The 22,239-nt window shown below is 40.1% G+C and overlaps 1 protein-coding gene across 2 annotated transcripts in view; it reads right to left on the reverse strand.

The window, feature by feature from the left end:
• Positions 1-22,239, reverse strand: part of lamb2 (laminin, beta 2 (laminin S)) — a 202,954-nt gene that overhangs the window by 107,501 nt on the left and 73,214 nt on the right. For both annotated transcript variants that reach the window (XM_039771054.1, XM_039771055.1), the window contains exon 4: positions 15,659-15,794. In XM_039771054.1, coding sequence (XP_039626988.1) covers positions 15,659-15,794 — 136 coding nt within the window. The remainder of the gene's footprint in view (positions 1-15,658; positions 15,795-22,239) is intronic.

Below are 22,239 nucleotides of genomic sequence, written 5' to 3' on the forward strand. Positions count from 1 at the left end.
AACATCTACGAGTGGAAGTGTGTGTGTCTGTCTGTCCGACCCGGAAGTGCGAGGTGAAGTCGGGGTAAGGGCACCACCTCCGAGGATACACAAGCGAGGCCGGCACATCAGTAAAGCAAAACCTCCGAAGACAGAGTCACTTGCTTAACAGCTAATACAGAAGTGAGGCGAGCACGTCAGCAAAACAAAACTTCTGAAGAAAGACAGTCTCTTAGCTGCTAACACATAAACGATGCAAATATGTCGGTGATACAAAACCTCCTAGGAGAGAGATGCCAGGAGTAGTTCCTTTCAATTACGTGACATCTCTGCATTTCAATTCGTTTTCTGACAATTTCAGTAGTTTCTAGGACCCTGGGCTTTATACAGCACAGGTTCACACAGCTAGTTTTATATATGTTCTCTTCTATATAGGTACTTATTTACATACTTATATGTTTAGTTTATACATGTTTATATATCTATAATTATTTAATTAAAATTATCTTCTTTAGTTCTTTAACAACTTGTTTTTTAGTCGCTCGAAATGGTGGTTGTCCCAATCTGTGATTTTGGAAATCTGGCCACCCTGTTTTGAATCCGGCACTAGTGTGGTGCAATTGTGTCTGGGGTCCGGCTGTCCACGGCATGCCCTGGTGGCCACAATATCTTAAAATGACCTTTGAAATATCTGTAAACATTATTATTAATAATAATAGTATGCTCAATTCATAATAATAACTATTCATGGCGGCTCTAAAATCTGTACTGACCCCTACTCTCTCTTCTGTTTCTTTTTTCCGGTTCTTTGTGGTGGTGGCCTGCGCCACCTCCACCTACTCAAAGCTTCATGATGCTCCAGCAATGATGGATGAATTAAAAGGCAGACGTCTACATGACCATCATCATCAAGTCCTTCCGTGAAAACCCTAAATCCAAAGAGGACTGTTTCATTTATGTTAGGTAGCATGCCCAGAGGGGACTGGGTGGTCTCATGGTGGTCCCTACAGATTTTATTTTTTTCTCCAGCCGTCTGAATTTTTTTTTGTTTTTTCTGTCCCCCCTGGCCATTGGACCTTACTCTTATTCTATGTTAATTAATGTTGACTTATTTTGTTTTCTTATTGTGTCTTTTATTTTTCTATTCTTTATTATGTAAAGCACTTTGAGCTACTGTTTGTATGAAAATGTGCTATATAAATCAATGTTGTTGTTGTTGTAATAATACTAATGCCACACAATGAGAGCGCATGAAAAAGGCGAGCGGAGGATGTAAGCTTAAATGCCATGCACTGATTTCATGTTATTCTGAAGCTTTTCCAAATTGCGTATTTCTGAGTTGCAAATTTAACACTTGCTATTTCGTTTGCGCGTCTTTTGTTATGCCTGAAAAAGCAAACCCTCAGATTGCACAGTGGCCCAGTTCTGGTTGAACCTCTGTTCAGAGGAGGCCTCTCTCCAGTCAATTGTTCATCAGTGTTCTGTACTCTCCTCCTTTTCTCTTCTCTAACTCTGAGGCTCTGTAAGTAAAGCACTTCATGCTAACCCCTGTTTGAACTTGCATGGCTCAACCTAAGAAATGACATTAGCAATACAAAGTTGACATGTTGCACAAGTGGACGCCTTATAAAGCAGAATGCTAAAGTTAGAAGCACAAGATAAAGGGTTGTGTGGGACTTAACGCTGTTAATTCTGCCTTTGCTCTCTTTCTAAAGTTTCCATTCTGCTTTCTAACAGAACCAACTTCAGTCCCATCTGCAGCATGAAAACAGCACCCTGCAATACTAAGTATTAAATCGGGTCCCTAGAATCCACATGCATTAGGGTGCCCTGCGATGGACGGGCATTCTGTCCAGTGATGGCTCCTGACTAGACCTCGGTGCTCTTGGGGTAGAAAAGATTTCAGGTTCCCAGTAATGGATGAAGATGGATCAAGAAAAAGGCATAAGAATTACTTCAGATAAGTTAATATTTCTAGGCAGACTACAAAAATGCAGCTGCTTTAGAATTTATATGCATTCTAGATTATTGGGGAACTTAAAAAATACCAATCCAAAGGCATCAGACACAACTTTATTACATTTATTTACACAAATCAGTAATTCTGGGGGGCTTACTGCCAGGACTGAAAAGTAGCAGCACAAACTAGAGGGGCTACATTGACTTGGAGCAAAGCCTTTGTTACATTTAAGGCGACTTTACCAGCGATTTTCAGTTGTGGCTTTCATTTACATAATCTTAGCAAATCTGAGGTAGAAAGCGGCGCACTCCCATGAAGCCACTTGCCATGTGTGATACACCCAACGACCGAGAATGACTAGTGTGTGACTCGCTCCTATAAAGTCAAACAGGTTTGAGTGTGAAAACCAGCGGCTGTAGAGATCAAGAGTCAAGTCAGAGAACTTGATAACAGTCACTTTTTATTTTTTATTTACTTAAGACCCACTAACAACAGTGTAGGACTCTTTTCTCTTTATTTATTTCACTCTATGCTCTTTTTCTATTAATAATAGTTTCCAAGATCACTTTGAGCCTGCTGTTCTTAATACACCATAACACATGTTCTTATAACACCTTTATCACACCCTGTGCTTGTTTTTTAAAATAATTCCCATACTGTTATCATGTTTTCTATAATCATCCCATTTTATAGTTTTAGTTTGTGCATCCTCCACCTTAATCCACTTTTCTGCACTTATTGTCACATAAACATTAAACTTCTTGGTTGATTATTCCATTTACTTAATCATCTAGCTCTTCATTTTTTAAGTGTTATGCCACTTCCCAGCTCTTACAGTTTTTTGTCATTCTTATCATGACTTCTGCCCATACATTCCTGAAACATTCTGTTCATTGGCATTACCTTTTTCTCTTGTATAATTTTGTTTCTTGTTTGCCATAAGACATCTTTATCTATGCTGATCATTATGGAAATGTTGACCATTTCCATAGGGAAACAGTAGCATTGTTTCCATCCATCTATCCATCAATTATCCAACCTGCTATATCCTAACTACAGGCTCACAGGGTTCTGCTGGAGCCAATTCCAGCCAACACAGGGCGCAAGGCAGGAAACAAACCCCGGGCAGGGCGCCAGCCCACCGCAGTATCATTGTTTCTGTTTAATAATTATGTATCATGCCGTTGCTGGAGAGTCTGCTTTTTTGATCCACCATTTTAGTTTCTCTGCCCCGGTTCTCTGGTATTGGGCTGAGAGAGGCTAAACAAACTGAGAGAGTAGCTGGACAGTACAGGGCATCTACCCTTAATCTCAGAGTCTTTGATTAATTTATTATTACAACTAAAACAAGTTAAAGGCAATTCCTTGTTTACTTTATTTGTTTTATTCCTACAGGAGAAGCAAAGGTGCATTGAGTAATCGACATACAGTACAGCTGTTTTTTGGCAAAATGGACATCTGATCAGAGCCCAGACATCGAAGGAACAAGAGTTACAGACGTCCTCTGGGTGTCAGTTTTATAAAGGATAACCATTTATAACACAATCAGAACTATACACTGCATGCCTTGCTGCATGTAAAACGTTTCCTGAAAGGCTTTCATTTCTTTGTTCTCCAGCTACATGCATACATGAAGCAAAATAAGAACAGACTGTCAAAGAACTTGAAAGGCGGATGACTGGGAAACACCATGTCATCAATTAATACGCACCCTCAGGGCCAGTCTAGCATGGAGTGAAGTTTGTTTGATAACATGGAGTCACCTTTCTGCCTCAGGCTTTTAAATCAGTATAGTAACGTTTCATGGATTTCTTTTAGCTTATTGCAGAGTGTACTGGTGTCTATTTTTAATTTTTTATGGTTTATTTTTGTGTACATTTCCACCATTAACTCTTTATGAGTACTGGACATGCTTTATCTTTACTTTATGAATTTTCATATATATATATATATATATATATATATATATATATATATATATATATATATATATATATATATATACAGGGTTATTCAAAATGAAACAGCAGATTTCAAAAATGTATTTGAAACAAACTGTATAAGACAGAAACACCTTCCGCACATCGCTGGATAGAAGAAAGTTCAAAGTTGGGTCTTATGGTCCTTGATGTTGCATGCACTCAACATGAGCACCACGTGTAGCACAAACCAACCTCAAAACAGTAGACCATTTCTTGCCACACATGAGTCAAATGGTTCCTAGTTACTGAATTCACAGCTTCCTCAATTCGATATCGCAAATCTTGAAGATTAGCGGGCACAGGTGGAACAAACACTCTCTCTTTAATGTACCCCCATTGATAAACATCGCAGAGGGTAAGGTCTGGAGACCTGAGAGGCTATAGATGATGAGCAACATCTTGTCGATTTCTTCAAATCCATTGTCCTGGAATGGTGTCATTCAGGTAACACTGGACCTCCAAGTGGAAATGCTACTATACTATAAACAAGAAACAGCACTTGGAGGCATTCACTGGTACTTTCCTCTATCCAGTGATGTGTGGAATGTGTTTCTGTCTTATACAGTTTGTTAGAAATACATTTTTGAAAAGCCCTGTATACAGTGGGATGCAAAAGTTTGGGCAACCTTGTTAATAGTCATTATTTTCCTGTATAAATCGTTGGTTGTTACGATAAAAAATGTCAGTTAAATATATCATATAGGAGACACACACAGTGATATTTGAGAAGTGAAATGAAGTTTATTGGATTTACAGAAAGTGTGCAATAATTGTTCAAACAAAATCAGGCAGGTGCATAAATTTGGGCACCGTTGTCATTTTATTGATTCCAAAACTTTTAGAACTAATTATTGGAACTCAAATTGGCTTGGTAAGCTCAGTGACCCCTGACCTACATACACAGGTGAATCCTAGAATGAGAAAGAGTATTTAAGGGGGTCAATTGTAAGTTTCCCTCCTCCTTTAATTTTCTCTGAAGAGTAGCAACATGGGGGTCACAAAACAACTCTCAAATGACCTGAAGACAAAGATTGTTCACCATCATGGTTTAGGGAAGGATACAGAAAGCTGTCCCAGAGATTTAAGCTGTCTGTTTCCACAGTTAGGAACATATTGAGGAAATGGAAGACCACAGGCTCAGTTCAAGTTAAGGCTCGAAGTGGCAGACCAAGAAAGATTTCGGATAGACAGAAGCGACGAATGGTGAGAACAGTCAGAGTCAACCCACAGACCAGCACCAAAGACCTACAACATCATCTTGCAGCAGATGGAGTCACTGTGCATCGTTCAACCATTGGCACTTTACACAAGGAGATGCTGTATGCGAGAGTGATGCAGAGGAAGCACAAACAGAGCCGCTTGAGGTCTGCTCAAGCACATTTGGACAAGCCAGCTTCATTTTGGAATAAGGTGCTGTGGACTGATGAAACTAAAATTGAGTTATTTGGGCATAACAAGGGCGTTATGCATGGAGGAAAAAGAACACAGCATTCCAAGAAAACACCTGCTACCTACAGTAAAATATGGTGGTGGTTCCATCATGCTGTGGGCCTGTGTGGCCAGTGCAGGGACTGGGAATCTTGTCAAAGTTGAGAGACGCATGGATTCCACTCAGTATCAGCAGATTCTGGAGACCAATGTCCAGGAATCAGTGACAAAGCTGAAGCTGCGCCGGGGCTGGGTCTTTCAACAAGACAACGACCCGAAACACTGCTCAAAATCCACTAAGGCATTCATGCAGAGGAACAAGTACAACGTTCTGGAATGGCCATCTCAGTCCCCAGACCTGAATATAATTGAAAATCTGTGGTGTGAGTTAAAGAGAGCTGTCCATGCTCGGAAGCCATCAAACCTGAATGAACTAGAGATGTTTTGTAAAGAGGAATGGTCCAAAATACCTTCAACCACAATCCAGACTCTCATTGGAACCTACAGGAAGCGTTTAAAGGCTGTAATTTCTGCAAAAGGCGGATCTACTAAATATTGATTTAATTTCTTTTTTGTGGTGCCCAAATTTATGCACCTGCCTGATTTTGTTTGAACAATTATTGCACACTTTCTGTAAATCCAATAAACTTCATTTCACTTCTCAAATATCATTGTGTGTGTCTCCTATATAATATATTTAACTGACATTTTTTATCGTAACCACCAATGATTTATACAGGAAAATAATGACTATTAACAAGGTTGCCCAAACTTTTGCATCCCACTGTATACAGTATATACTAGATAGATAGATGTATGTGTTTCTCCGCCAAACCAGGGGTTGGCGCTGTCCTCTGATGCTTCTCTCTTTTCTCCATTTGCAGACCAACAGAAGATCCCACCTCCTAATAATGCAATTTCCACATCACCAGACATCACCACCCGATGAAGTCATTTCTGGTTCCGGTCACAAGATCGCTCCTCTTCCTGTTTTTCAGTTATATATATTCACCATATCTCAGTGTCTGTCAGATCTGTTTTGGACTCCTGTCTGTAAAGACCATTGCATTAACCCTACCAGCTTTTCAAGTATGCTGGGACAATTTCCCCAAACCTTTATGTTTGTGTTTGCCTCTCATTTACAATATATACAGTGCACATATACAGTATATATTTACACATGCAATTGAGATACAACCTTATGGCTCATTTGATAGAAATTACCCTCTGAGCCTGAAGTTGGCACTGTCATCTAATGCTTCTCTTTTACCTCCCTGTGCAATAAGTATGATTTACAAGCAGGCCTCCAATGATGATACTTCTGGTCTATTAAACTACTGTATGTATGTATGTATGTACAGTATGTACAGTATATTATATTATATTATGTGAATTTCCCCTTGGGATTAATAAAGTATCTATCTATCTATCTATCTATCTATCTATCTATCTATCTATCTATCTATCTATCTATCTATCTACTGTATATAATGTCACTCAGTTTTGTTTTAATTCTAAGGCCCAGAGTGCCAGTTGCATCAGATTCCTAGGAGGGACTGTGCTCCTGTGATTTCCCTTTCCCTGATTGATATTCCCTTCAAATGAATGGGGGTCAATATTGTAGGACCCCTGGAACCCTCAGCCTGAGGACATAAGTACATCTTAGTCCTTGTAGATTAAGCTACTCATTATCCCAAGGCTATCGCATTGAGATATCTCACAGGAACTGGTACTGGTCTTTGCGCTAGTTGGCATCCCCATAGAAGTCCTCATGGATTAGGGGACACCTTTCACCTCTGAGACATTCAGGGAAGTTGCCAAATTACTCAAGATCAAGCACTTAAAGACTGCAGTGTACATTCCTGAAACTGATGGTGTCATGGAACAGTTGAATCAAACCCTAAACAAATGCGACTCAAAGTGGTCAGTGGGGATGGAAGGAACTGGGATCAGTTACTCCTTTTCATCCGTTTTGCCTATTGGGAGGTACCTCAGACCTCTATGTGGTTTTCCACTTTTAAGTTACTTTATGGATGGCAACACTGGGCATATTGGATATTTTAAAGGAAGGATGGGAAGAAGAGGTCCTTCGCTCCACAAATACTCTAAAATACATCATCACACAATTACATGATAGATTTGACAAAATTTGACTTATACTAAAAGAAAACATGGAAAAGGTGCAAACAGTACAGATGTTATGACCACGGCATTGCCCATCAGGAGTTCAGACCCAGAGATTGCGTCTTGGTCCTCGACCCCAACTCTCACTCTAAATTGTTGGGCCTCCATGAAGTTAAAGAAAGAAAAGCAGCTTGTCAACTATTTGTTTAAATAGCTGAATCATTGGCCAAGCAAGCGGGTTTATCATGTAAACTTGCTGAAAGCATGGAAGGAAAGGAACACTGATCCTTGCTCCTAAAAAAGAAATTAACTTCGAACCCAATTTGACAACTGCCCAGCCAAAGTACTAGCTTAAACCCCATAAATCATCTGTGAAGAGACCTGAAGATGGCAGTTTACAATGTTTCCCATCCAGCCTAACGGAGCTTGACAGGATCTGCCAGGAAGAGTAGGATAAACGGCCCAACTCTGGGTGTTCAAAGTTTATAAAGACTTAGCCAAGAAGACCTGATGTTAGAAGTGCTGCCAAAGGGGCTTCTACAAAGTACTGAATACTTAAATGAATGAGAGATTTCATTTTTTTCATTTGTAGCAAATTTGAAAACATTTCCAATCATGTTATCATTATGGGTTATTGAGTGTCGATTGATGGACAAATTTATCAATATAAAATTAAATCTACAGCACAATAAAGTGCGCAGAAAGAGAAGGTAACTGAATACTTTCTGAATTCAATATACAGCATATACTGCAATTACTTTCCTTCTGATACATAGGGGAGTCTTTAGAGAATGAAATGCTCTTTAATGTGATGTTTACCTAAGAAAATGCTTTTTTAGTTTCAGTTTCCTCAGCTTTTTCTTTGTAGCATACAAATACAACAGGCTCCCAATACACAAACAGCCCATTAACCACGGGCTTTACTTTGGTCAGAACAATCAAAATCTTTGAAAAGGAAACATTTGAGAAACCACTGAATTTACCTCAGTGGGATGCTTTTTCAAACACCATAAATCCTGTAGACAGAATCAGTGGAGTCATTACAAATTCTTAATAAGTTATCCATTAATGGCAGCTAAAAGTTTATGTACCACCTCAGCCATGAAGATATATCATCTAGTTATATGGATTAAAAAGACACAATTTAAAATAATTAGAAATATTCTTTAGCAGTGAGAGGGTTGCACTGCCGCCACACAGATCCAACATCCTTTATTTGTTTGAGCCCTGTGTGAAGTGAGCACATTCTCTCCACGTCTGTGTAGGTTTCTTCTGGGTACTCAAGTTCTCTTCCCAGATTCCCAAAGCAGTGAACTGCTGATTCCAGAATGGCCCCTGTGAACGTGGAGGTGTGTGCTTGAGTCCCTGTGATGGATTGTTGGCTCACACAGGGTGGGTGCTTGCCAGGATAAGTTCCGCCCCCAGTCCAGAACTGGCTTAAGCTGGCTTGAGAATGTTATGGTATAATAATAATAAACCTCACTTGAACACTTTTAACATTCAAATGTCACCATGAGTACCAGAAATAAGAGATTTTAAGTACACATTCTAACATTAAATATTAAAATTGTCTGATTTGTCCATATTACAAAACGATATATTTACAGCATAGTACACACATAAAGAATGATATCATTTAGCATTTCATTACATGTGAATACACACTTATTATTTTCTATCCATTCAGAACTGGGTCCTTTTTTTGACATTTTTGTTTTGTTTGGGGAGTTTTAATATATTTTTGTCATTCAAAAATCTATTTGAAAAGTATTTGTTTAAAGTTGTTATGATTATTTCACGACTTTTTTCGACATCAACTGTGTTTGTATTGCTGGTTGCCACTTTGATTAATGGCTTGATTCATTAAATTTTATGAGAACTCTTAAAGTGTTAAAAATAAAGTATATATCTGCTTAGGGATATTATATTTGAAAAATTCAGAGTTTTGTTTTCTCCTAGAAAGGGTTATGGAGATGCTGAATAATTGTTAGTTTTATGTTTGACACCATTTTTTTTTTACCTTGGGTGCCTTGATTTTGTGCAGATTTGTTGTAGCGGTTGCTATGCCGTTGCTAGGGGTGGTATCCAGGGTCATGGCTCGTGTGTCATTAGGGGTCAAGGTTATACAGGTCACTTCCTGGTATTCAAGATTTGATAAAATAGTGTTGTTTCTATTGCACTATTATATTGTACTAGGGGGTTTCACCCTGGGCGGCACGGTGGCGCAGTGGTAGCGCTGCTGCCTCGCAGTTAGGAGATCCGGGTTCGCTTCCCGGGTCCTCCCTGCGTGGAGATTGCATGTTCTCCCCGTGTCTGCGTGGGTTTCCTCCGGGCGCTCTGGTTTCCTCCCACAATCCAAAGACATGCAGGTTAGGTGCATTGGTGATTCTAAATTGGCCCAAGTGTGTGCTTGGTGTGTGGGTGTGTTTGTGTGTGTCCTGCGGTGGGTTGGCACCCTGCCCAGGATTGGTTCCTGTGTTGGCTGGGATTGGCTCCAGCAGACCCCCGTGACCCTGTATTCGGATTCAGCGGGTAAGAAAATGGTTGGTTGGTTGGTTTCACCCTACTCGCTTCGCTCGCCACCCACTTCGCGTCTCTGCCACTCACGTTGTGAGGAGGGGGCTCAACACACCCCAAGGAGACGCGGTTGCTCCTCCGAAATCCCCTTTAAAACTGTGATACAATGGGAAACGAATGCAGTTTTTCTTTTACCTCCTCTTTGCTCGATCAGCTGCTGCTGCTGCTGCCGTGCCATGTGATCTGTATCTCGCGCGGCGCTTCGAACATTTAAAAGCCTGTACAGCAGCTCTTCTACTCTTTGTCTTTTATTTCCAGCCCGGGTGTGGTTAAATCTCTTGGCAAAGTCTCTTCTCACAGGACGTGAGTTCTTGATATTTTTAGTTTATAATTTAAAAACGGAATAAGAATTTGAAAATCTAACAACATCACCTTAACGTTTGATAAATTCTGAAAAGAATGATGCCAAACATATATATGTAGATTTTAAAATAAGCCCAATTTAAAGAGTGACAAAAAATGTGACATAAAAATGTGATATAAAATCGTTGCACAAATTCATTGCAGTTTTAGGCTTAAGGGATTGAGGATTACTTGTGTTCTGTTCTGTGTATCGTATTATATGTAACCCCTTCTTTTTGACACCCACTGCATTCCCAACCCACCTGGAAAGAGGTCTCTCTTTGAACTGACTTTCCCAAGGTTTCTTCCACTTTTTCCCTAGAAGGGTTTTTACTTGTCTTCTTAGACAGCCAAGGCTGGGGGGCTGTCCAGTGGTAGGGCCTGTTAAAGCTCATTGCGGCACTTCTTGTGTGATTTTGGGCTATACAGAAATAAATTGTATTGTATTGTTGCTGTGTGATTCTTGATACAAAAACTTTTCCTGGTTAACGAACTTGCTTTGTAGTATTAAGGTCTTTGGTTTTTGATTAATGTTTTGAATTTATCCACAGGTTGGCTAGACCTTTACTGACTTTGGCTTGAAATCTCAACTACCTCTCATCTCCTCATTCTTTTTCAATAAAAAACATTCTCACTGTCTTTTTCTTTGTCAGTACAGTGACGTCACTGAGCCACCAGCATAAAGGTCACCTTGGGCACTGGCAGGTCACCCAGGGTTACAGATAAATCTATACATGTTGACGGGTATGTTTACAATTTATGATCGCCAGTTAAAAAGTTTAGGGTTTAGAATTACAACTACTATTTAGCGTGAAGTTTCTTGGTTTTGTTGAAAGATTTAGGACTGATTTCTGGTTTCAGCTTTGGTTTGGAAAATGTCCATTATCGTCTGGTTAGTTCCATTAAATCTTCTGTATCTCTGACAGCACAACTTTTAACAAGAGTGACGGTGCTGTGGACATTTTCAGTCTGGACTATACAACATGAAAATGAAGAATTATTTTTAAAAGAATTCCAGCATTTCTTGAATACATCAAAACGAAACACAACCAGTTCTGAAAAGTGTATTTGAACAATTTGTGATCCATTCCGGAATGGCATTTAGACAAGAGGTCATATAAAATATCGGTATCCCTTTTACAAATATAACAAAATATGTCCTGATCTATGAATCTGTGAATCTATGAATCTGCCCTGAACTTTTTAACTCTCTGCAGAAATAATTTGGTGGCAAAGTGGCACAGTGTTAGTGCAGCTGGGTTCAATTTCTGGGTAGTTCCTGTTTGGAGTGTGCTGAGATAAGCTTCAGCTTCCCTGTGATCCTCGTCTGGATAAGCAGGTTGGGAAGATGGAAGGATAGAATTATTTTAGTTAATTAACATCAACGAATAGTTAATAAATATCAATCAATGTGGTGTAATCTATCTATCTATCTATCTATCTATCTATCTATCTATCTATCTATCTATCTTCTATCTATCTAATGCCTTTCATTATCTATCTATCTATCTATCTATCTATCTGTCTATCTATCTATCTATCTATCTATCTATCTATCTATCTATCTATCTATCTATCTGTTATATAATGCTTTATGTATCTATCTATCTATTTTTGTTTGTGTTCTTTCATGAGGGAAGCTTACCATTGGCCTCATTATAGGGCACAAACACAAAAGGATGAACTTTTTAAAAACAGCATTACTTCACATTCTGGTGACATCAGGATTAACAGTTCCAGGATGTGAGAGCTACTGAACCAGATAACAACACACTGAGACAGCTTAAGGAAGTCTGAAGGGAGTTTCCTTTTATACTGAGAAGTAAAAGAGAGAGAGAGAGAAAAACCAAACCAAAACAAACAAACGCTGTAATTATTAACATCTGTATTGGTTCAGCGACTCTATGGGTTTGGGACTCAGTGGTTTTCTCTTTAATATAAGGGTTAGCTCCTTTGAAGTAAAATCAGTATCAATTTACTAGACTATGAAATTCCCTCTCAAGTACGTGAACACCTGTAAAAATTGGAAGTTTGGCCCATGAAAAGAGTTAATGTCGAACTGTTTCCCTGCTTAGCTTTCTTTTCTTTTCTTTTGTAGCTGTAAATCTAACAAAAGTGGATCATCTCCCAACCTTGAGCAATGCAATGAGCTCACATGCACTCCATGCCTCTACACGTCTTTATGAAAGGATAATATGGAAGGAGTCATTGACTTTTTTTCCCTATATTTTTATTAGAAATATATCCCGAAAGCATTGACCCATGACACCTGCACTTTAACTGGAATTCTTGCGTTCTTACTTGACATGTGATAAAAAGAGACTACCTGGTTTAAAAAAAATAGAAAAGCCTTTTCATGACAGCCTTTTGTCTACGACATTCATCTGCTATGATGTGGAAAAAACAGCAGAAATGTGAATGTCAAGTGTCTCTCATATCCACTGTAAATGGGATGAAACCACCGACAATACCTGAAATAAGGTATTGTTATTTTAAATTAACATATAATCATCCATGAAAATATAGCTGGTGTTATGAACCTGAGAGTTCCAAAGTAAAAAAAATAGCTCAAAATACCCCAAACTAGTCACAAAAAGGGGCAACAAAGAATCTTTATATTGTAAAACGATTTATTTTACATAGATGCCTTGTAATAATCAAATTGCCCAAAAAGCACAAAAGACAAAAGGGGTTGCCAGCAAAGAAAATGGCAATCCAAGGTAAACAATGTCCCAAAACACAAATTCAAAGAATAGAATAAAAAACAGAGGCCAAAAATCCAGCTAATCACAAAAAGCACAATAACAATAATCACTACACAAACTCACCACCACCGTGAGCGCATTCAGAATAAACCACAAAGGATTGTGGGCTGTCTTCAGGCCTGTATGAGGCTTAGGGCAGTCCCTTGGTGGCCACACCTCTTTGGGAACTACCCACAAAACACGCAAAACAAAAAATAAAATGCATAGGTACACAGAAATTAAATAACAAGCAATATTACCATAAAAAGGGAATTAAGAATTAGCAAGAAACACATAAAAAACAGCATTTGAACCCCAGCCAGCAGAAGAACCCTGGCTGAAATGTAACAACTGGACGTGTCCTCTAGGCTTACCACAGCACAAACAGTACAGGGAGAATAAGCATCACAAATGGAATCCCCTGTCCAAACCTGCTGCATTTGACCTTTTTAATTAATAGTAATTTCCCTCCATCCATCCATCCATCCATCCACCCATCTTCAAATCTGCTCTGTCCAATTCTGAGTTGCAAGAGGTTGTGAGGCTTATCCAGTTGGCATTGGTAATACAGCAAGAAGGAAGCCTAAATGAGATGTCAACCCATCAGTAAGTACATTCATTTATACAAACTCACTTTCCAATTTCTATAATTGACAAGGATTACTTTTCCTTTGGCACAATAACACAACAGCACAACCCTAACCTAATCAGGGACAACTACAAATGAATTAACCATTTCTTTTAAATTGTGGTTAGATATCCTAATAAAATCCCAAACTTCAGCTTTATAGGTTGTTAGACATGAGTGCATGGGGGACACCTTCAGAGCCAATGCCAAGGTAAGTAATGTCACTCCATTCCTTCAGCGGGCGCTGTAGCTAATAGTTGCTCCATTATCCTCTGCAATGTATGAACACCAGAAAGCCAACTAATGTCACTCCCCACCTTGTTCTATCACATTCTATCTGTTCTTGGTTGCTCAGCAAATAAACTGTCCGACGACAGGAGGTGGTCATCTACTTATGGACCCGCGACTGAAGGAATCAGACCTCCTAATCAGGACACAGAGTGTGCAGTTTAAGGCAGCACCTGAGTGTGGCTGTGGCCACGCTGCCTTTAGTTCTATTCATGTAATCATTTCAACGTCTTTTGTTACACCGGGGTGGTGCTCCAGCGTTTCATTTTGTCCACTTCGTCTTAATTAAAATATCCAGACAAAAATGGAAAACTTGTAATGGTTGCTACATATTTTATGTGCTTTATCTGTTTCTGCCACTTGCTCCCTTTGGAATATATGTCAGAGGGAATGAGTATTTTAAGGATATCTCTTTAAGGGGAGCAGGGGGCCAAACCACTCCTGTGGACCCTTGCATAAACGCGCTGGTGTGTGTCGTAAGAAGGAAAACCGACTTCAAAAGGACAAGGAGGCGCGCATTTTGAAAAGAAAGAACTGCTTAAGAAGGAGCTGGGAAAGAGAATTAGAAAAGAAGCGATCTGTAAGGCAAGAAATGCTCCGTAGCTAGATTGGCTTGGGCGCACGGAAAAAGAAAGAGTGCTGGCTGACCAGGGAAGGTCATTGGAGTGCACGGCTTTGCCTTTTATTTGTGACGCTTGCATCTTCCATGGAGGGACGTTAACACCATTACACCAGGGTGAGGCGGACTTCAGCATTCAAGATAAGAGTTGTCTCCAAGACGGTGAGAACGCTTCTTTTATATCTGTAGAAAGCAAACGAGTCACTGGAATATTTGACTAGTATGCTGGATTTATCAGCGGAGTTCCCAGCCCAGTTGGACCCAAAGCCAAATTAAAGTTCGCTCTAAAAGGGACTGAGGAATGCATAGGGAGTGTATGTCTAATTTATATTTGTATATATATGTATGTGATGTGAATATTTTTGTGCTGTCTGTAAGTGGTCATATTTCTTTTTTTTTTTGTTGTTATTCTTGTCTCATTTCTTTTTCTGTTTTGACATTTTTTGGGAAGCGCATTATAAAGGGGGTGGGCATAATAATTGGTATCTGTTTACTTGGTCCGGGTTTGTTTAGGATTTCTTAAAGGTTGTTTATAGTTCTGTTTGGGTATTTATAACATATATTCTGGTCTGTTTAATTAACTTAATTGTTCGGGTGGTTATTTTATTTATTTTTTTCATCAAAGGGGATGAAATTGGGGCAAAGGTTCTGTCTGGTTCCGTTCCGATATAATTAGTTTCTTCCTAATAGCAGGAGATTCTGGTGCGCGACGGGCTCCTCATCTTACGTTAAATTAACTTGCTACAAACTGCCCAGTATTACACTCCAACACACCCAGGGTGTACAGTTAAAATCCATTCTGCATCTGTCTTTTAGAATACGTCAGTCATATGAACTCCAAATTCTCAACTCTCACCTTCCAAACATGCCACAGGAAGTGTGCTTCGATGTAACAGACTTACCAGAGGATCCCGATGTGCTTCAACTGCTACTCTATATTAAGTAGCTACACAAAAATACAAAATGGATGAGCCATTTATACTTTACCATTCTCTGACTGCCACCAAGACTTCTTACGATGCTCCTTGAACGTGGTGATGACGTTTTCAATTCGATGGCTGATGTGATTGTACACAGGATCATAGGGGTGTCGAGAGTCACACTGAAAACACTTCTTCTCATCCTTTTTGATTGAACAGAAACACAAGTGGACAATCTTAGTTTACAAATCTCAGCTGAAGCAAACTGCAGTGTGAGCTATTGCAGGATTATACCTCACAACTGTCAGAAATGATGCTCTGTATACCTAGAGATCTTTTTTTTTTTACAATGGTCAACTCAGTTAAACCTGCATCTGCTTTTACTGAACATGCATGCCTTTATGACTCAGGGCCCTTTAATTCTCTGTAATTCTGTGAGTTCTTTCAGACTGAACAAAACTTTCTATTCCTACAGCGTAACCTTAATCTTGCTCAGAAAATCTGCCAAAAATCATGAGTGTGATCATTACTGACTCACAGTGGAGACTCATAATAAACAAAAATCCCAAGAATTATGTGTGTTAATGCATCAGTAGCCATTTGAAATGCCACTGCACAAGAGCTCTGTGTTCCTGGAACGGATAAAAAAAACAATTATTGAAATGTACTGGCAGGGCTGCTGTGTCTAAGCTTTGGGACTATCACCGAACTGATGAGGGACTAATGGCCAGCAATTTCCAGAGTTTGTAAATATAACAAAGCCCAATGTGAGCCTGCTAAAAAGGGCAGCAATGAAGTCACCACTCCCACACGGTGCCTCTCAGGCCCTCCTTTAACTCTGCTGGCTGGTCACTTCAGTCCACCATAAACTAAATTTAAAAATAGAACAACATATTTATGCAAACCATTCACTTCATACTAAAAATAAAACGCAATGTTTCTGTTTTAGATGTTTATTTTGGTGCGCATCTGAAAAAGAGTTAAGCAAAAAAGTCATTTAGTTGATGAGGGGCCCATGAAATGGAGGTTGTGACAGATTAGGGCTTTCTCACACCTTTGTACCCTCAGGCACCACGTCAGACACCAGATAAAAAGTCCAGTTATTATTTATTATAATAATAATGTGCACAAAGCACCCTCCACTCCCCAATACTCTAATAATCAAATAAACAATAATCAATCACAATCCTCCAAACTCCCAGACGGCTTAGCCACCCTGCCTCCCAACTCAGCTCGTCCGTCTGGGATTTCCCATAGTCCTTTATAGTCCCTGACCCGGAAGTGTTTGTCCCTCAGTCCATGTGACTTTCTATCACTTCCAGGTCAGGTGAAACTTCTCTTTTTCTTCAACCTGGAAGTACATCATTCCTCCCGTTCACGTGACCAGGACACACTTCCAGGTTATAGGGCACATAAGAGTCCACGAGCCTCGCTACAGCGACTCCTTGTGGTCCCCAAGGTATCCAGCAGGGCTGTGTATAAAAACTACAAAGTCCATGAGGCCCTGCTGGAACTCGGGGCACGTCCATGCTGTCGGGAGAGCTCCTCCTGGTGGCCTGGGGGTGAGGGCCAGCAACTCTTGCTGGACATTACTCACAAGGTGATAAAAAAGCAGACTGGGTGTTAAAAAGCGGCCATTTGAGAAGATCAAGGGGTGAAGTCACAACACTCTTTTACTGCTGGTGAGATCAGTGAGCACAGCCAAGAAAAAGTTACATTTCACTCTTTTCTTTTGATTGCTGTCTTTCAATCGCTGTAGCCGAGAAAAAGTGACTGATCCAGACTGACTACAACGGTCTTTAGTATACTATGGTGCGAGAGTGCTTCAAGACGTCTTTAGTCCTATTGGGTGCCAATCTGCCATCTTTTTTCAGTCCATTCCATTCCATTTATTTTCGGCCACTTATCTGGGTCTGAGTCAGGAGGCAGCTGTCCAAGCAATGACACCCAGATGCTCCTTTTTCCCTACAAACTCCTCCACATCATCTGGGAATAAACAGAAGAGAAATAATCTCTACAACATGTCCTGGATCTGCCCCAAGGTCTCCTCTGAGTGGGACATGCCTGAAACATCTCCCCATGACATCCTAATCAGACGCCTGAACCACCTCAACTAACTCCTTTCAAGATGAAGAAGTTCTGTTTTGAGCTCCTCCCCAGTGTCCGCACTTCTCACCCTATCTTTAAGGCTGAGTCCAGACACTCTGCAAGTAAACTCATTTCTGCTTCCTGTATCCACAATCTAGTTCTTTCAGTCACAGCCCAAAGCTTGTGATCATAGGTAAGGACAAGATATGTAGATTGACCAGTAAATCAAGAGCTTTGTCTTTCGGCTCAACTCCTTCTTCACCATGACCAGTACTACAGTTCTCTTTGTCCCTCACGAGTGAAGAAGATCACAAAATACTTAAACTCCTTGGCTAGAGGCAGCACCCCATCCCCAACCTAGAGTGGGCACTGTACCATGACCTTGGACTTGGTGGTGCATATCCTCATCCTGGCAACTTTGCACTCAGCAGCAAACTGTCCCAGTGCCTGTCTAAGGTCACAGCAAGAATGAAGCCAACATCTGAAAAAAAACCGAGACACGATCCTGAGGCCAACGAACTGGGCCTCCTCCACTCTGTGCTTGTGCCTACAAATTCTGTCCATAAAAAATATGAACAGAATCAGTGACAAAGGTTGTAGACCCACCAGGAATGTGCCTGAATTACCACTGGAAATGTGAACCAAGCTTTTGCTCCAGCTTTACAGGGACTGAATAGCCCACAACAGCTGGCTTAGTACCCGATACTATTCCCCCAAAGCACTCCCCAAAGGTCCCCTTTCCCGGTGGACATGGTGAAATGCATTTTCCAAGTCCACAAAAGACATAGGGACTGACTGAGCATACTCTCATGAACCCTTCAGAATAATCGTGTGGGCAAAGAGCTGGTCCAGTGTTCTACACACCCAGAATGAAATCTTTGGTGTTCCTACTGAATCGGAAGCACAACCAACAGTCAAATCCTTCTTTCCAGAATCCTGCCGTAAGCCTTTCTAGAACACACCCTTCAATTCACTTTCTTAAAAATGGGGACCACCACCGTAGTGCTACCCCCCCCTTTTTGTCCGCATCACATGAATAAGTACATAGTATGAGTTAGCATTAGGAGAGGGCGACATGCCGGTCGATCCCTTATACTGAATGAAATTCTTTTTCTGGTATGGATTTTGACAAAAAACGGTTACGCCGGTATGCTAAAAAAAATTATGTAAAACTGTCCAACACATTCAAACATAAAACATACAAATCTGTGCATATTTAAACAGGAAATGTGCTTTTCTGTTGATGTATTTGCAATCGAAAGGTAATTTCATTGTGTATGGATTGCAGGTGAACTGTGTGTAATAAATGAGCCTTGCCCTTGTTATTAAATACGTCTCTTTAAGTTCTTTTTGTTTGTTTGGTTTGAACCTTATGGATTTTTTAATGTAAATTTCATAGGTTTAAATAATTATGAATGTTGTGCATTTATTTAAAGCATGTATACTTTTATACCAGTATTTTGTTTTATTTATGAAAGTTCTTTATTAATAGATATTACAGCCAAGCACTCTTTATCCTCCATTGGTCTTCTACGCAGTGTTTGACTATAAAGAACCCACTACAAGTTCAGCTGACGGGATTCTCCTGTTGATATCATTTTTTTTACATCCACCAAATTCACACCCATCATTCATTCATTTTCTGATTTTTTTCTGTTTCCTGATGAGCGTTGTGGTTAGCTGTAGACATATTCCAGAGTGTAGGTCCTAACTGTACTATCTAAGCTCAAGAAGAATGCGAAGTTCTCTGTTCATACTTTCCACCCACCCATCCATTTTCTAAATCAGACCTGCCTACTAGAAACCAGTGGGATGCCAACATCTTTCCCAGCAGAATCAGGTTAAAAGACTGAAAGCGAAGTTGGACAGGACAGCAGAACATTATAGTTCCATACCTTTCTTTAATGTAAATGGTGTACAAAATGGTTAACAAAATAAACGGATGAAGACCTAAATGTTCTATTCCTTCCATTCCACCATGTTTCAAGTTAGCTTTTGGGACAAAAGTGGAATGTTTTAACTCATCTTGTTGTATGTACAGTATATGTGGTGGGTTGGCGCCCTGCCCGGGATTGGTTCCTGCCTTGTGCTCTGTGTTGGCTGGGATTGGCTCCAGCAGACCCCCGTGACCCTGTGTTCAGATTCAATGGGTTGGGAAATGGATGGATGGATGTTGTATGTACAGTGCTGTACTCAATTTTATTTTTATAAAAGATACCACTTTGAGTTGTCCACATTGTGAATTGGACTCTGTGACGATTTCTGCATATTCTTCTAGAGTCAGCACTCCAAGAACAAACACGCAAATCTGCTCCGCAAACGCCTGACACTCAGCTGTTCCCCCAGCCGTCAGCAGTAAGTGAAGATGACAGACCCTCTGAGGCACATTGGGTGTTTTTGGTCTAACTAAAACCCAGGTAGGGTGGAAATTCAGCCTCATGACATTTCCCAGGACCTATACTCAATTCCAATATGGTTGCTTTGCTCGGCGTTTACCCGTTGTTCTTGTGTCCGTGTGGATTTTCTTTGGTTGTATCAAAGCTATGCATGCTAGGGGCCTTGCTGACTATAAATTAGCAGACATTGTGGTTATTGGCTCTCCAATGGACATGTTAGATTTCTGACTAGCAAAAAATGATGCTGGAATAAATTTTGATTCCCTATAACCCCGTGATGAACAAAGCAATTTTGGAAAATAGATTAATGAATACATTTCATACATTTTTTCAGACAAGCTGTACATAACCAACGCACCAAGTCTTTCAAATATTCTGCCACGGGGAGACTGAAAAGCATTTTATGATCTCTGAAAAGGCTGAAAAATGAATTTGAAGACCTTTAGAGCTGAAAAGAGCTCAGTGCCTGACCAGCAGTGTGTGACCTTTGAAGTGCACTAAATCAAGGCAGTGTGGTCTGGTGGGTGGGCTTGAAGACAAGAAGGTTGTCAGCTCAGTTCCTGCCACTGACCTCTGGAGAAGATCACCCAACATGACCACTGTAAGAAATGTTCACAATAACAATGTTAATGTAGCACTACACTTGTAAAGTGCTTTGGAATGATATTCACTATGGAAATCTACTATAAAATGAAACCTTAATTAGCCACATACTTCAAAATTGCTTTAATGGAGGTCAAAAAAGTGACTGATTGGCAAAATTTACCAAAGCATTTTTTGCAATAAATGTGTTGTGTTCATTGGTAACTTTGTTTGCTCAGTATTTTCCTGTAAATTATCTATACAAAGAGCTTAGAGGATTTTTTTTCCCAGCACCCCATGAGGCTTTGCAAGCCTGGCGAGACACCAGAGAGCTATAGCAGCCAATGTTGGACTAAGACAGTATATAACACGGACTGTGGGCTTAATAATTACCACAAAACTTATGAGCACATTTAAATACAAAACATGTATGCAGAAGGATACTGTGTCTGTGTATTTGTGTCTTTTTGTATGGACATGTACTGTATGTGATCCATGTGTAATAAATGAACCTACTCCTTCTCTTCATATTTTTTATGGACAGAATTTGTAGGCACAAGCAAAGAGTGGAGGAGGCCCAGTTCGGTGGCCTCAGAGTGCTGAGACGGAGTATCTGCTATCGAATCTGTGAAGGGCAAGATTTAATGAATTCAGGTTATCTGTCTGCCACTGCAAGAAACTTTGCTGCTGTAATATTTAATTCTATTAATTTTATTGTCACATGCATGCACATGGGAGGCAGCTAAAGGGCCTGAATGAGGGCAATTCCATGCCAGAAGGTGGCAATGTGTACTAATCCTATCTCTCTTTCCACTGCAGGCCAGTTACGGGAAATTCCATCTGGACCTGATAATGTCACTTCCGATGATGTCACTTCCGGGTTCCAGCCCTGATGACATAACTTCCAGTTTTGGCCCCGCTGATGTCACTTCCTCTACTCTCCCTTAAAGCCGCCATCTTTGCCTCAGTGATTCAGTTCTGTTTTGCACTCAAACCTGTACACATCTGCACAACATTTTCTATCCATTTGCAGCTGGGAACAATATACGGGTGGCTGCCCCAAACCTTTTGATGGCTCCTTTGATTTATCTTTGACAGTATCTTAGGGAGGCATGGTAGCACAGTGGTTAGCAGTGCTGTCTTACAGCTCAGGTCACATTTTTGGTCACATTTATCGGTTCAGCACAGTTGCAGTTGACAGACACTTCGCTAGCTGTCAGGGACACTTAAAAGACCATTGCACCATTATAATCCACTTAAAACAAATTCCATTTCTCCTTCCCTGTGGACTTCAATTCATTTCCGCAATTTCGCCAAACTCAAGACAAAGCAAATTTATCTGGGTCTGCTCATCACTACTGTAAGTTTAATCAGTGGGTGTTGTTTTTTCTGTTGAAATATAAAAATGAATGTCACCCTTAGAGTGCGCTGTCTTTTCACACTACATATTAGCACACCTCATGAAGAGTAAGGGCGGGATATTGATATGCTTTTAGAGGGGATTTCTGCAGAGCCAATGACCCACATTATTTGTTGTACTGTCTAATTGAATTGATGTGTCACAATAGCACAACGGTTCCTG

The sequence above is a fragment of the Polypterus senegalus genome, chromosome 12 (assembly GCF_016835505.1).
Source record: "Polypterus senegalus isolate Bchr_013 chromosome 12, ASM1683550v1, whole genome shotgun sequence".
In the NCBI taxonomy this organism is placed as follows: domain Eukaryota; kingdom Metazoa; phylum Chordata; class Cladistia; order Polypteriformes; family Polypteridae; genus Polypterus; species Polypterus senegalus.